This window comes from Triturus cristatus, chromosome 10 (genome assembly GCF_964204655.1).
Source record: "Triturus cristatus chromosome 10, aTriCri1.1, whole genome shotgun sequence".
NCBI lineage: Eukaryota > Metazoa > Chordata > Amphibia > Caudata > Salamandridae > Triturus > Triturus cristatus.
The window spans coordinates 539,908,672-539,925,087 of record NC_140593.1 but is presented as its reverse complement, the minus strand read 5'-3'; the positions used below and the strand labels follow the sequence as shown (position 1 = coordinate 539,925,087).

The 16,416-nt window shown below is 45.3% G+C and overlaps 1 protein-coding gene across 2 annotated transcripts in view; it reads right to left on the bottom strand.

The window, feature by feature from the left end:
- Nucleotides 1-16,416, bottom strand: part of WDR86 (WD repeat domain 86) — a 222,898-nt gene that overhangs the window by 179,633 nt on the left and 26,849 nt on the right. For both annotated transcript variants that reach the window (XM_085632021.1, XM_085632020.1), the window contains exon 4: nucleotides 1,908-2,328. In XM_085632021.1, the coding sequence (XP_085488147.1) occupies nucleotides 1,908-2,328 (421 nt within the window). The remainder of the gene's footprint in view (nucleotides 1-1,907; nucleotides 2,329-16,416) is intronic.

Genomic DNA, 16,416 nt, shown 5'->3' with positions numbered 1-16,416 from the left:
CTTCCAGGTGCACTGATGAGATATGGGGATCTTTTGTGTAGTGCTTTTTACATGCAGACTGAAATGCTTATAAAATTGTATTTGAACAAGAATCATATTTTCCTGTGATGGCTTTTAGAACTAAAACTGTTCTAAGTGCGCATGCCTGCTATGAAGCACAAATACTGTTCTATAAAACGAATAAACTTTTTTTTTTTAAATACATTTTATTGCATGCATTTAGCATCCACGTTTAAACAGCAGCACGTTTTTGTTTTTCGTTTTTTTAAAGCATAGGCCTGCCGTAAATATTGACAAACAAATAACCATTGAACGGGTGTACTGCCCATGTTTCAGCCACAGTGCACCTTTAAACGGATGCGGCAGGCCCAAACAGGCATAGTGTGCTCTATTACAAAAACAAATTTACTACCCTGTGGGCAGCCGCAAACATGCGCTGCCCTGAGAGCAATGCATTAGTGAAAGGTGGATCACCGATTGAAGCTGCCAGTCCATCTTTCTCAGCGCAAGTGGTACCCCCCCTCCACTTCCTACGATGGACAGAGTTCCCCCTGCAGGCCGGTGAGATGAATGACCACACCCTATACCCACCTGCAGGGGGATGTCTCAATGGTCAATGGGATCCTTTTTTCCCCCTTGCAAGAGTTGCCACCTCTTTGCGGCACACAGTCAGTGCACTTCCTGACATTCTTTTTCAAGGAGACTTACAACATCCAATTTCAGGAGTTGTCAAAATAAGCGTCAAAGAGATTGAGTTTTGGGGGCTGCCATTCGATTGGTGATTCAAACCGGTTCGGTTAACATTCTCCACACGGATAAGTAGCCATAATCCTGTAGGGTGGCCTGTAAATCAGATGATTCCCGACTCAGGACTGACCCGATGCTCATTCATTGACCACGGACAATTTTCCCATGAGAGACATTCTCCTCTCAAAACAAATCATAGTAACCACCTCAAATCACAAACAATCGATGTGAGTCAACAATGTCCATTTTGCACACACAAATACGAAGTAAATGAATTTACAATGTTGATCGATTGCCGACAAAAAGGCTCTAAATCCTAATCCAAAATGGTTATGAATCTGAAATTAAGAAGGCACCATCAACTCCCTCCAGAGACAAATTTAACCAGTTATCCGCTTGGAACAGCTAAAACTGTAGTGCACGGAAATACCCCATTTCTGTGCTGGCAGAAGGTCACTGCTTTGTGAAATGGTGCCCACATGAACAGGAAGCAGGAATGCACCTGCATGATTTCAAGGACGCATTTAAGGAAGAGAAAATCAGCATAACATGAGCATGCTGGGGATGGCTATTGAACACTGAGCTGCAGGAAACACAATGTCAGCCTCTGCAAGTAATCTCAAATTGTGCACAATGTTATACAAGAGGGACACATCAGGTGCCAATCTGGGTTTAACAAATAAACTGCACGTTTTTAACCTATAGTACAAATCTGCATAAAGATGGAAAGCATTCACACTCTTTTAGGTACATGTTTATCCAACCTTACCTGCAGCTTTTTTAATTGTAACTTTCACATAAATTTATTAAGATCCTAATGTGACGTGATGGGAAATCTAGTTTGCAGCCATGTCTATCGGTTAGGAAATCATTGAAATGAAATGATGAACATAAGGCTTCATTTATACAAGACCCATTTTAAGCCAAGCGACACATTACAGTAGAGAGACGAATGATCACATGTGAGTGCAAGATATGGACCGAAGACCTAAACACATTGACAACACAGCAGCCACTCAGTGCCTTTAACAGAAGGACCAACCTCCTGTGCCTGGTTTATTTTGTAATACTCCTTCTTTGTTGATTTATTTTATTCATCAAAACAAAAGATCAAAATGTATTACCCACTTGAGCTTGCACATAAATTTCCACGCTCTTACCTCCAGGCAGATGACAGATCCCTGATGGTCACTGAATACTTTTAGTTGGTCACCGGTCAGCATGTTCCACCTCCGAATAGTGTAGTCTGTGCTGCCGGAGAACAGCTCTTTACTCGATTTATCAAGAGCCACACACAGGACTGCCCCCAAGTGTCCTCGCAAAGTCTGATAACAACACCCGCTGGAAATTTCCCATATTTTGATTGTGCAGTCCGTGCTGCCCGTTACTAGAAATTCTTTGCTTTGTTTACCCTCCAGTTCTGAGTCTTCCAGTACCTCGTTTAAGGAAAAGTTAGCCAGGGTCAAGACACTATTCCGATGACCGCGGAATGCTTGGATCTGCTTGCCGGTGTCCACACTCCAACAGCGTGCAGTCCTATCATAGGATCCACTAAGCAAATAGTCTTTGACAACCAGGATCCTGTTGACAAAAAAAGATGGTTTTAAATGCTGCAATCTGATATCCTATGTTGGTTCACTGGTCCACATCCATCAACATGAAAGAAAGATAACAAAGGTATATGTTATAACACTTTCGGTAAGAATGAATTCTTAAATGCAGCTGGTTCGCATCAACACAAGTGTTATCGTTTGTTACCTTTTTGTTTTCTCGATCGGCTTTCACTATATTTGAAAAATCATTTGGAAAAATGATTCTTTCCCATATTTTTTCCCATATTTTTTTATTGTTCTATGATTGCATAATTTTGTGATTTAAGACAGCAGATTAAGGCAAGTTTGTTACACTAGACTATATTGACTGACTAATAACACTTCTGTAGCACAATCAAACCCCTTGGGTTCTCCTGGTGCTGTTGATCTAAGGCTGCTGTTAGAAGAAAAGTTTAGGCGTTTATCAGATATCAAGTTAAAACAGGATGGATCTGGTTAGAAAGGCAACACCAAATAAAGGCAGCATAGTCATAAAGCACACGGTACAGCTAGACACATCTAGTCTATACTTATTGCCATAGGCACTTTTCATTGCTTCTTCACATGGGTAACAGTGAAGACAGATCAAAAGGTATACGATCCTACTGTTGCTTTACTAAATGCCAGACACATGCTAAAAGATAGGCCCAAGTCAAACTGAGGGTGGCTAAGGTACAGTAAGTAGCGGTACTGACCACATCCTAATCCAATAACATGATGAACACATAATCTGCTGAGAGTCGGAACCCCTTCTCTCCCTCTCAGCCATCCCTTCACTGCCTCAACCTTTTTTGCAGTGAGACTCTGGCATGATTCATGTATGTCTAGCTCCTGTTTGATGGACAAAGAGTAAGAGTGCAAGGAAGAAAGTAGTGCATGATCCTACGAGATAAGCAAGGAGCACACGAGGAGACGACGAGAACAGCAGGAAGGAAAATTAGAATTTGGATAGTGTCTGATAATTCTTGTTATTAACTTAGCACCCGTGAACCAGATTAGTTGCTTGCATCTATAGGTCAATCTAGGCCTTTCCACGGGTGGCATCCTGTAACTTTTCATACAGACAAAAAGCAACATTAGAACACCAGTGTTTTAGCAATTCTGAAATTGCAGCAATATGTCATATGTGTGCCTGTCCAAGAGTTAGTTCAAGTTAGCCCCTCAATCCCCCTGGGCTTGTAATGGGTATAAAAGTGGCACCCCTGGCACCCAGACCTCAGATCATGTCACCAAATGACTGCCCTGCTGCTCTCTGGATGCAGCAAAAAGTGGCTTAACCAAAGACTGGACTGCACCTGCTGCACCTTGGGTTAGCCAGGAGAGGAGTGTGCCCCATTTGAGGATAAGTCATCCCCGAGTCCCAGACAGAGAAGGTGACTCCAATACTCAGTTGACTGACTACCTGTTACAGTCACAGGACCACAAAACTGAAGAAGCCTGCCTTGGCGAGTTGCCAAGAATGCCAGACCACCGCTGACTGCCAAAGTGCAGCCTGGGCCAGCACGCTCTGACCCTCTAAAGGTGCACCTGAGTCTACTGAACTTGGGAGAGTCATTGGAGTGCAGTGTGGTTGCCCAGGAAGGAAGTTACTGCCAGTTAAATGGAACCTCTGGTTTTGCTGTAACCAGTAGACCAGAGGCAACTTGTTTTTGTCTGGATCTCACCTAGACTTCAAGGGACATCAACCCTGGGGCCAAAGTCGTCCCACCGTGTTTGTGGACCAAGGGGTGGCCCCAGGAAAACCCCCGACACCAGCTCAGCATCCTGGAGCTTCTTCAGCATCCTGTGTCCCTTGCATGAGGACCACTCCATTGATTGTGCTCTTTCCCTAAAACTGTCACGTGTGAATTGGCAATCCCAAGTGAAAGAGACTTTACCCCTTATAAGTCCCTAGTATATGGTATGAGGGGGTACCCAGGGCATAGGTGGTACAGGGGTTCCCATGGCTGCAGCACAGTTTTGTGCTTCCCGGGGTGACCCAAGCAAACTACTGACAGTAGTCCTTCTTTTGCAGATTGCAGGAGCTGTACAAACCACTCAAACTGGTATGTGCCTTCACCATCTGCGGCACAATCAAATGCACTGCTATTAGTATATGTCAGTCAACCCTAGAGAAGGCCTCCTGTGCCCAGGAGGCAGGGTGCAGTATTAAGAGTGTGAACATGTAAGGGCATGCTTATATGTCACTACAGTGTCTTTACGATTAAAGTACTCCATAAGTGATAGGTGTTCCATAGGATAACATAGGACTTGCACCCGGGCAGACCCAGGTTGCGAGCTCCATTATGGTACCACCTAAATATATTGAGTTTTGTGTCAAACATCAAGCCTTCTCTCCCTTGACATGAATCTGGTGCCAAGGGAAGGCTGGCATGCACCCGGGTGGCCCTTTAGAAGTTGCCCACCTGCTTGCCCCAGCTTCACTGTGCTCTGGCTGACCAGTCCGCACTTTCCTGCACCTGCTGCCACCAAGACAGGATTCTGACCTCCTGCCAGGCAGTGTGATCTCTCCCAACAGTAAGGAACAAAGGATGGGCAGGAAGGAGGTCACACCTTCCTCATCTCCTGCAGGCTACTGAAATGGCACATTAGAGTGGTGAGCTTCAAAGGCAGCACCATCTCCGATATGTATCTGGGCTGTCCCCCTGAGGAGGATCCAGCCCTACTCTGGTTCCAGGCACGCTTGCACCCGTGCGTGGCAGGAAATTAGGTATTCAGGCAGTGTACACATCCAGGAAGGCTGGCCACACCTCCAGGGTGAGCAGCCCAATCTGTACACATAACAGGTAATTCTGCCATCTTTAGGAGGGCATAAATAGTGGGTTTTGGGTAGAAAAAAGGTGACCTACACAACTGGATGTGGTTACCTCAGGGGTAGACTAACTGCAGGGACTAGCTGCCCCTTGTCTCTAGCTCCCACACCCCTAACTACTCCAAATCTAGAATTTAAGGGAGTCCCACGACACCAGAAACTCAGATCTGAACAACGTACTTCTAAGAAGAACCAAGAGAAGACCTATGTCACCGACAAAAGGACTTTGCCCGCCTGCACAATGTAAAAGAGGGATTATTTGTCCCTGAGGCAACATACTTAAAATTGAGTGAACAAACCTGCCGGGAGTGCCGGCAAGGGGGAGGGCCCCTATGCCGGCACTCCCTGGCAGGGGGGCCTCGGTAGAAGCCAGAGACACATTCAGTCTCCCTTTTACTGGTGGGACTAGTCCCCTGCAAACTGTAGGTAAAGAACCCTCATTGGATCCAAAGATTCACTGGACACCAAACCCTCCAAGGGATCGCCCAAATCCAGTTGGTCCAGTGTATTGTGGGAGTTGCAGTCTCACCTGCTCTAATTTTTCAGGCCACTACGTCACTCCCCCAGACCCAGGGAAGTACCAGAAGATTTTCGCTGTGCTTACCACTACCAAGGCTTGTTGGTCACCAGCCCAGTAACCGACCCCTTAACTCGATGCTGTATTAGGAAGGCATTCCACAACACCTGCGATTGATATTGAAAACGACCCCGCTCTTGTGATTTTGCATTTTCTTTTTAGCAGCACCGTTCCAGTGGTAAAAAGCAGCTTTACCACGGGTCCCTTTCAGCACCAAGGACAGCCAGGACAACTCTAGACATGGACACCACGGGTTAGGTAAAATTGAACTGACTGTTGGGGCCTGGTCCTGGCATCTGCACCACCTTTACCCTGCAAGGGTACAAGGCAACTTGACCCCTAGGTGACCACTAGTAGTTTTTGACATTGACCGCAATATTAAATGTCTAATGCATTTACTGCATTTATTTTTATTGCCTTGAAAAAATATAACTCTGGGTGTATGTACACAATTTTGTTTGTTTGGGTGTCTACACTAAGATAACAATACACTCTATTTCTATATATTAGTGTTGGATTTCTCTTGAGCTGTGTCAATTACTTATCGTCCATGTTGATACTTTGAAATGCTTAACACATGTTCCTCTAGTAAAGCTTAACTGCTCTTTGCCACAATACCAGGACTGAGCTAAGGAGTTATTAGTGTGAATCCAAGAACCATCTTTTGGGTATTGTGATCATATTACATGGTAAGGCTACCCAGCCATACCAAATAATATGCCACTTTCTTACACCCTGGAACTAGACTAAAGACTGATTTAACTGCAAATCAACAATTCAACTGGACCTTTTTGGTCTCTATGGCTGGCTCCCTGCCGGAGTTCATTGCCACAAGACTCACCTTATAGCCGTTTTCAAGTTATTGTGGCTAAACCTAAACTGCGAGTCGCAGTAGATTACGATTTATTGCGCTAAGAGAAAATCTTTAATTTATTGTTTCTTTACACATTCATGTATCTGGAACACGCCAGTGGATTTTTGCTGTTGAGGTGCCAATTAAAAATACAACCTAGTTTTAGAAATTGGTGCTGGACTTCTATTGTATTTGATTTTTATGCAACTGTTTTGGTAATTGTAAGTGCTTTGCACTTTTCCCTTTATAAATCCCGAATGCTCTGAGCCACAGCTACTCAGGACCGAGCTAAGGTTTTACCAATAAACCTGACTGGACCTGGTACAAAATGATATCATTATTACACAGTAAGGTTGCACAACCATACCATATAACAAATCAAACCACTTTCCTCACAGAGATTATGTTAATATTTCCTCATCTCTTCAGTTGTAAAGGGCACTTTCATGCTTCTGTGACGCATTTATCAAGTTTTAATTTAAACCTTTTTAACATCGACATTAACATACATCTACAACATGCAATAAAAATAAGACAATAGAAACATTAAAAAGAAAATGCTGTGCGCAATGTGACATTTTCACAACAGTGATGACTTGTGTTGAGGTAGACTAATATAGGTTTGGGTCATGTGACCTTTTAAACATAAGCTTTGGGAAAGGGGATGGATAGTTTAATCTCCAGTAAAGTAACACGTTTTAGCCGGAAGTCGTTCCATGTCCTAGAATAACGGTGGATTTCAGTCTTCCCAGCAGCTTCCACCACATCCACATCCGCTGTCTCTGTTCCCTGTCTCCGTATTAGTTATTTTACAACTCCTGTTGAGCATTTTGTGTTCTAGATTATTTTTTCTCCAACAAATTAGTGCAAATCGTGAAGTGAAGTGGATTGTGAAGTCAAATTACGGCAGACCGAAGAGCGAAGACCCTCTGACCTTCAGAAGACTTCTCAAGACCTGGCTATTCGAACAGTAGCAGCTTCGCCCCCCCTAGCGCCTTGAGACCCTCATGGGTATGTAGTGCGCTTTACAAATGCTATGATTGATTTTTTGATTGATTGTTAAGTCTACTGCTAGATAAATGAGTCAGACACTTCTCATTCTCTTTCTAGCCCTAATGAACTATGAAAGGCGGTAATGTCGAGAAATCACATATGCCCCTTGACATAAGCAAGGAATTAAAACAAATCTAAGTATTATCTCTCTCCCTAACAGTCGGTGAGTCGAGGAATCTCGTCTGGGGTCTTTCTTTCCTGCTGGCAGGACGGGCTGCTGAGTCAGCAGTTCGGCAGCGCCGCCTGCGGGCCGCCACAGCTTCAAGAGAAAACAAACATTCACAGCCGAGCACGGAATCCACTCAAAACAACGCGACTGTTGAATGTGGCTAAATACCGACTCTTGCTGAGAGGCGAGGCTTTGCTTTCAACATGTAAAATCGCCACATCATGGCTGCGGAACAAAAGTAGGTCGTGAGCCAAGAGCTCAGACTTTTACGATGCTACAAGGGAGCGCTGAGGTAGATGTATGCAAATTCCATTGAATGCCAAGAAAAGGCTGTTTTTCAGGGGAAAATGGCTCGTGTTATGGCTGTAGCTGTCTGATCCTTCTTTGACAACTCCCGCTCCAATATATACTCATCTTGACAGTTCTCGCAGCAAGAAGACATAATCTGCTACAGATGTTTCAAGTAGAATCCATCTTGACCCTCATTCAAGTTAACACACAAGACCTTCAAACACTGGCTTCTCAGCCCTCTGTCGTGGAGGCTGTGCTAGTTTATCGTGAGGCCTGCTACACTCTAACGATGTCCCTTTTCCATTTCTACTGCCATTAGACCTTCCCCCACGCATATTGTTAATTCTTCCCATGGTCCCATCCTTGCGCCTGTTAAACATTTAAACATAAGGGGCCTATTTACTATTAAAAATGGAGAAAAATGAGATTTCAGGCAATACCATCAAATAAAAACGCAACGACAATCGGGCCGAATGCTGGCACTATATCTCCCCAATCATACAGCAAAACACAAACAAATTAAGCAGCCATGAATATAAAGTGCATACTGGGAAGTAGAAACACATTACCATAAGTATGATAAAAACAGAACAGAAGGCTGGGGACATACAGTACAAAGCATAAGTCATTTAAAACATTAAAGATTGCCTGAGCTGTAAAGCATGTTTGAGGAAGGTGACAACACCCAAGGCAAACCTTGGGGTTCGGGAGGGACTGTAAATACAGAAGGGCCGGGATGTGTCCGAAATTGAGGTACCATTCAATAGGGGGAACAGAAACATACAGCATAACTGTTACAGAACCTGCAAAAGAAGCTGAAATGGGCAAGAGTTTGCAGAGAACGCTCATCACAGGGACAGATCAGGATTTCCCTTGGGTTGAACTGGCCCAGTGGAAAAGAAAGTTAGCACCTGATCAGTCCCAACCTGAACCTGGTGAGGAGGGCCCTGTCCCTTCCACTCGGAACCCTGGCCAAATAGGATTCCATGCGGAGGGTAGTTTGTACCAATACATAAATCTCTTTTTGTGGGTTTCTGCAATTCATGGGCCTCCCTTTCCTTGGAAAGGTGTTCCCTAAAAGCATCTTTGAGCCATTTTTTGTCCTTTGCCACAAGTTGACCAGACAAGGTAAATATATCTTGTCTACCCAGCTTGTTGCACGTATCCTTGACAGTAGCGGCTGGCAAGTGGACAGAGTGGCGGGGCGGGGTGGAGGTGGGGAATGGGGACTTGGGGGTAGGTAGACAAGTAAAAAAAACACTTACCTGCTCGCCACATCGCGCTCCTCGCTTCTCCAGACACAGGCTCCCAGAGTGCACTGCGGCTAATCCTGATGCTGCTTTCAGGCTGCTGAAAGCATCATCAGGATTGGCCTGAGCACCAATGATTTGCGCTCCCACGCAGACTGGGAGCCTGTGCCTGCTCTTTCCAACCCAGCAATGCAGCTGGGGTTTGAGAGAGCTTCACTGGCCTGAGACAGCTGGACAAACCCACATGCGCAGTGAAGGCAGTGCCCAATACTCCCCCTCCAGTCTGTCACAATCCTGGCCCCGCCCCCAAGCATCGGCTTCTAGAGAAAAATAAAACGATAATAAAGAAGAGTTTATAATCATATTGTTTTTCATTTTTTCGTCCGAAGGGAGGTGGGGCGACGCTCCTCCGCTAAAGTGGAGGAGCGGCTGCCGATCCTTGACATACCTGAGCCGTGGAATATGAAGACCCATATCACAGACAAGACATTCCGAAATGATGTCGCTATTCAGCGAGGCCTCCTGATTGCGCCAGATGGAGCACCATAGCATCAGGGGTGCCAGTTTAATGACATCCGCCACAAACTGCAGACCTAGTTCTTCATGGATAGCATAGCTAGGTGACCCTGGTGGTATGCCAAGTAATCGTCTACAAATCTTGTTCTACTTGGCTTGAAGGCCTTTAATAACTTTATCCCCCACAAACCAGCACCTAAGTGAGGGTCGGAGCAAATTTCTTGGTGTAAATATCTGCAAGGGCTGTCAATGACTTGCTGCCTGTTTTGGACACCAGGCTGAAGAGGAATCATGCAGAGCTGCAATACTTCAGGCCTCCGTCTTTTAAGTAGGGTCCCCAAGACCCATGTGAGTCGAGTAGGGGAAGTCATAATTTCGACCCAAGGGGGTACCCTGGAGTGCAAAGCAGCGAGGTTTAGCTCACTTCTGCCCACATGGCATCAGAAACATCTTAGTCAGGTTCGTGTGCAACCCCAGGCTACTCATAAAACCACTTGTGAAGAAAAGTAGAAGCGGCACCAGGAATGAAGTCACATATCCGAAAAATTCATCATTTTTCCAGAAAGTCTTTTATTCATCTTCAGATAATGGTAAACACACACAGGACAACAGCCAACGCGTTTCGTTCCAATTTATGGAACTTCGTCAGGGCATCAAGTTGTACAGATTAGGTATACAGATGTGTACATATGTATGTAGGTTCAGCAAAGATTACCATCAAGTTGTACAGATTAGGTATACAGATGTGTACATATATATGTAGGTTCAGCAAAGATTACTTAAGTATTGCAGCGTTTCAATTGACACTGTGGTCATGCTCGACCATATCCGTAGTGTAGAGGCAAAAGCCACTTGAACTGCACCGCAATTCACGCTCGCGTTAACTAACCGGGAAACATCCTTTCCAAAACCCGTAGGTGCAATGTTGATTTATCTTTGTGACATTTATTTTTGCGGTTTCTTTAATGTGAACAATTTATCTCTGACAGAAGCGGCAATATTAATTGTTGAATATCGCTTAAATTCGTAAAAATGTATAAGTGTGTTGAAGTCTGTCTTAATTGTTATTTGTTTTGCTAAAGTCACGTGTATATTTAAAGAAACGTATCTTCACTAACGGCACTCGTGATCAAGGGACAGGGTCCCGAAACGCGTCGAGATGCCAAATTCTTGCTAACAAATCACTGCTTAAGAAGGAAATTGAAGTCCGTGGTTGCTGTTGTTTCTTCTGGAATATTACAGTGAGTTTTGTGATATATATTACCTATTGGCTGTCGCCAGTAGGTAGTTCTAGTTAGGACCTATTATGCATAGGAAATTCGTAACATTCTTTTCCCAATAACTTTGGCGCCGGATGACGTATCTTCGCGAATTTTTCAAAACAGGTGGGGTGTTCCAGTCAGCTCCTATCCTGAACGTTTGGGGGTTATTCGTCAAGCAGGGGCCGAGAAAAAAGGGAGGGTCCCAAAACGTGTTTTCTCCATGTTATTTCCCATAGGAAATTTTGGAACAGGCTACAGCCCGAACTGCTGAACGGAATTACACCAAATTTTGCAAAAAGGTAGTCCTTGGCTCAGCAAGAGACCTTTTTTTTTTAATGGTGTAAATCCTTTCAGTAGTTCCTGAGAAAATCAAAAAATAGAGGTCAAAAAATCCATTTCCCATAGGAAAGTTTAGACACAGTTATAGCAAAAACTGCTGAACGGAATTACACCAAATTTGGCAAAAAGGTACTGCTTGGTTCAGAAAGCGTCCTTTTTAAAAATGGTGTAAATCCGTTCAGTAGTTTTTGAGAAAATAAGAAATAAAGATGATGATATCTATGGACGCGGTGGATCCGCGCACCCTCCCGACCATGCGTTTTATTCTAATTGGCTGTCAACACTCCAAACCAGGAAGTTGTGGCAGCCATCTTTTGCCTCGGTAGAACCGAGGCACAAGAAAAGAGAAAAACAAAGGTGCAAAACAAGAAAAGGGGGCAGGGTAGAAACACCCTGACAACCTAGGCCTGCTCAGGGGGTCCCACAAGGACCCACAGGGCCAGAAAAAGCATTTTTTTGAGAAAAAAAATAATAAAATAAATCGCCGAGATTCGCGCACCCAGCGCGAATTTCGGCCAGAAAAAAAAAAAATGAAGCACGGGCTCCCGCGCTTCATTTAATTAAAGCCTCCGGGTGGGCCAGGTCACGGGGGCATGTGAAAAAATGTGTGGGGGGCCCAATCCCCCCCACACTGCCCCGGAGACCGCCACCCCCCGGGGCAAAGCATGAATATTTGCGGGGGCACATGCCACCCCCCGCAGCCCCTGGGACTGCCACCCCCAGGGGCTTGTTATGAAATCTGTGGAGGGCCTTGGAGGTCCCCCAAGCCCCAGGGACCGCCACCCCGGGGCTTTTATTTATTAATTAGCGGGGCACAGCCCCCCCGCTGCCCAGGGGACCGCCACCCCCAGGGATTTTGTTTTTAAAATAAAAAGACCTGTGCGGGAGGGCTCATCCCCCCACACGCCACGGTGACCACCACCTCCCCGGGGCACTAATTTTTAAATGCTGGGGTCCATAACGGACCCCCGAGCCCCCCGGGGCTTTCACAATGTTGGGAGGGGGCCGCGCGGCCCCCCCTCCAGGAGCCAATGATGGCCCTGGGGACCGCCACCCCGCAGGGCCGGCTCCTGCAGTGTCCCGGGGTGCCCATCCCCGGGACACTGCAGTTTGCCATGACAGGGCAGGAGCCTCGCGGCTCCCGCCCTGTCATAGCAAACTCTGGTTTGATTTTTGGAAGAGAGAGCAGGGAACCTGCTCTCTCTTCCAAAAACCAAACCAGATTGCTTTTCCACACGGGGAGCTGCATCTTAGCAGCTCCCCGTGTGGAAAAGCAATGCCGGCTCCCACAGAAGGCAGGGAGCCGGCGGGACCATGGGGGAATTGGGGACCCCCCCATGGTCCCCAACAATGTGGCCAGGCCCTGGGGGATAGGGTCCCCGGGGCCAGAAGTGGCCAGGGAGGGGGGCCACACAGTCCCCCCCCCCCCCCATAATAAAAAAAAAAAATACGCAAAGGCAGGCCGTTGCTTGTTGCACGTATCCTTGACAGTAGCGGCTGGCAAGTGGACAGAGTGGCGGGGCGGAGTGGAGGTGGGGAATAGGGACATGGGGGAGACAAGTAAAAAAAACACTTACCTGCTCGCCACATCGCCCTCCTCGCTTCTCCAGACACAGGCTCCCAGAGTGCACTGCGGCCAATCCTGATGCTGCTTTCAGGCTGCTGAAAGCATCATCAGGATTGGCCTGAGCACCAATGATTTGCGCTCCCACGCAGGCTGGGAGCCTGTGCCTGCTCTTTCCAACCCAGCAATGCAGCTGGGGTTTGAGAGAGTCCCAATTTTTTTTTAAAAAAACAAAACCACTGGCCATGCCCCGTGGATGGGGTCCCCGGGGCAAAATATGGCCTCGGGAGGGGAGCCACACGGCCCCCTTCCATTTAAAAAAAAAAAAAAAGGGGGTCAGGCCCTGGGGGATGGGGTTCCCAGGGCCCATAAAATAGAAAAGGAAGGGGGGCCACACAGCCCCCTTCTTAAAAACTTTTGAAAAAGAAAAACACGCGATTGTGCCAGAGGCCCCGCCCCCTCCAGCAACACTCTGCAAATGCGACCTGTGGTGCATTTTAAGCTGGGGAATTAATTCCCCTTCAATACTGGGGGTCCCTGGGAACCAACTAGCCCACCAGGAACCTCCAGTAAGCCCCACAGGGCTGCGCTGCAGAGACGTGGTCCAGGCCACGCCCCTTTTTACACCTTTTTGCAACGCAGCTCTGTGGCGCTTACTGGAGGTACCTGGTGGGCTAGTTGGACCCCAGGGACCCTTAGGATTCAAGGGGACTTAATCCCCCAACTTAAAACGCGCCACAGGGCCTGATGTGACATGTGTGCAAATAGGCCCTGTGGCGCGTTTTAAGGTGGGGAATTAATTCCCCTTCAATCCCGAGGGTCCCTGTGGGCCAACTAGCCCACCAGGTACCACCAGTAAGCGCCACAGGGCTGCGTCGCAGAGAGGTGTAAAAAGGGGCATGGCCTCAGACCATCTCTCTGCAACGCAGCCCTGTGGTGCTAACTGGAGGTACCTGGTGGGCTAGTTGGACCCCAGGGACCCTCAGGATTGAAGGGGACTTGATCCCCCAATTTATATATTGCTTGCTGTGCGGTATTGCTCTCCCTGAACCTGCAATAAAAAGAACTTTGGCTGATACGCACCTGTCGTGTGGCAACTCCTTCACAGGCAATCTTTGGTTTGGATATATATATATATATACACACACACACACACACAAACACACACACACAGATAAAAAATAGCTTCTAAACCAAGCACATTCAAATGTAGATGACATCACTGATGACATCTCAAATGACATCACTGATGACATCATCCAGTGACTGTGTGTTTCTGTAAAGTTTAAATATGTTTAATATATATAGGGAAAGGCATATTGAAGAATGAGTGGATGTATAAGTGTCTGAATGGATGTTTTACTAGGTGCGTGACTGACTCTATAAGTGAGTGGTTAAACATATCTTACTGAATGCACGGGTTAATGACTAAACTGTGTGAATCTCTATATCCGTCTGTCTGTTGGTGTGTAAGCGACTGCATGGGTTTGTGAATAACTACATAAGTGTCTATATGAGTTATTGATTGGTTGTCTGAGTGTCTGTATGGGTGCCTGAGTGTTTGTGTGGGTGGGGTGTGTGTGACTCTGTGTATAGATGTGTGAGTGGATGATACACTGGGTGCATAGTTTGAAGTGTGCATCTGTGAAGGACTGTATGGGTGGGTGAGTGTGTGTATGGGTGTGTTAGTGAGTGAATGTGTATGTCATTGGTACATGTGTAAGTAACTACATATATGAAAGGCAGTATATATGTGTGTTAGAATATATAAATGGCTATAAGTGAGAGTGTGTGATTGCGAGATTGGCTGCATGGATGAGTGTTTGCTTGTATAAGAACGTAAGAATGTGCTAGTATTTGTATGAGTAAGTGAGCTGGTGTGTGTATAACTGTATAGGTGAGTAAATGGGAGTGTGAATAATTATTTGCATAATATATAGGTGTATCAGTTCATATGATAGCCCTATACTGAGTGACCGTAAGTATGAGTTATTGTACAGGTGAGTGAGTGGATGTGTGTGTAGACGTAAGAATCAGTGAGTGGTTATGTAGTTATTGGTGTTGGAGTGTCAATGGTTTTGAGAAAGGCAGTCTGTAATTTATAGTGGGTGTATCGAAAGTTATATTAGGGTGTGAGAAGATGCATGAAATTTTCACATGGATGATGTCATCAGTGATGTCATCAGTGATGTCATTTGAGATGTCATCAGTGATGTCACTGACCATTTCATGAGTGATGTAATATGTGATGTCATCAGCAGTGCATTGCGGGGGCACGAGTTATAGTTAGCTGAACTAACTATAATGGGGGAATTTCACGGGTTTTGTACGAGTGCAATATCCAACTAACTATAACTTTCCCTAAAACCTATGGTTTTTTCAGTGTATTTCTAAGGTTTTTTAAATGCTAATTTCTAACTATACCGTGCCTGAAACTTATGGTTTTTCAGTGAATTTGAAAGGTTTTTTAAATGCCAATTTCTAACTATAACATGCCTAAAACCTATGGTTTTTTCAGTGAATATATATATATATATATATATATATATATATATATATATATTCACTTAAAAAAACATAGGTTTCACACATGTTATAGTTAGGTGGATATTTCACTCGTAAAAAACCAATGAAATTCCCCCGTTATAGTTACTTCAGATAACTATAACTCGCGCACCCGCAATTCTCTGCTCATGACGTCACATATTACATCACTCATGACATGGTCAGTGGCATCACTCTTGACATCACTGATGACATCATCCTTGTGATAGAGTGGCGGTCGCGCGAGTTATAGTTATCTGAAGTAACTATAACGGGGGAATTTCATTGGTTTTTTACGAGTGAAATATCCACCTAACTATAACATGTGTGAAACCTATGGTTTTTTAAGTGAATTTGCAAGGTTTTTTAAATGCTAATTCCTAACTATAACGTGTGTGAAACCTATGGTATTTTCAGTGAATTTGTACGGTTTTTTAAATGCTAAGTTGTGTATGTATTATTATTTTTTATATATTTATTTTACAATAAACTACGTATTAAAAATTATTATTATTTTTTTTTGGTTTTTCACCGTGCGCGCACGATGCGCGCACCCCGCGATTTAAAACAAAATAAAAATTAAAAAAATTCTGCCTTCGGGGTCCTTCAGGGACCCCCTGACAAAGGCTAGGGGGTCAGGAACTCTCTACCCTGCCCCCTTTTCACGTTCGCCACCTTCCTTTTTCACTCTCGCACTGAAAACAAACAAAATGGCGGCAGACACTTCCTGATTTCGACCGATTTGAACGTTGACTAACATGTAACCACCAATCAGAATTACGCTCGCGCACGTTAGGGTGCTCGCACGGTGCGCGCACGGTGCGCGGCTATAGATATGTATGTGCTT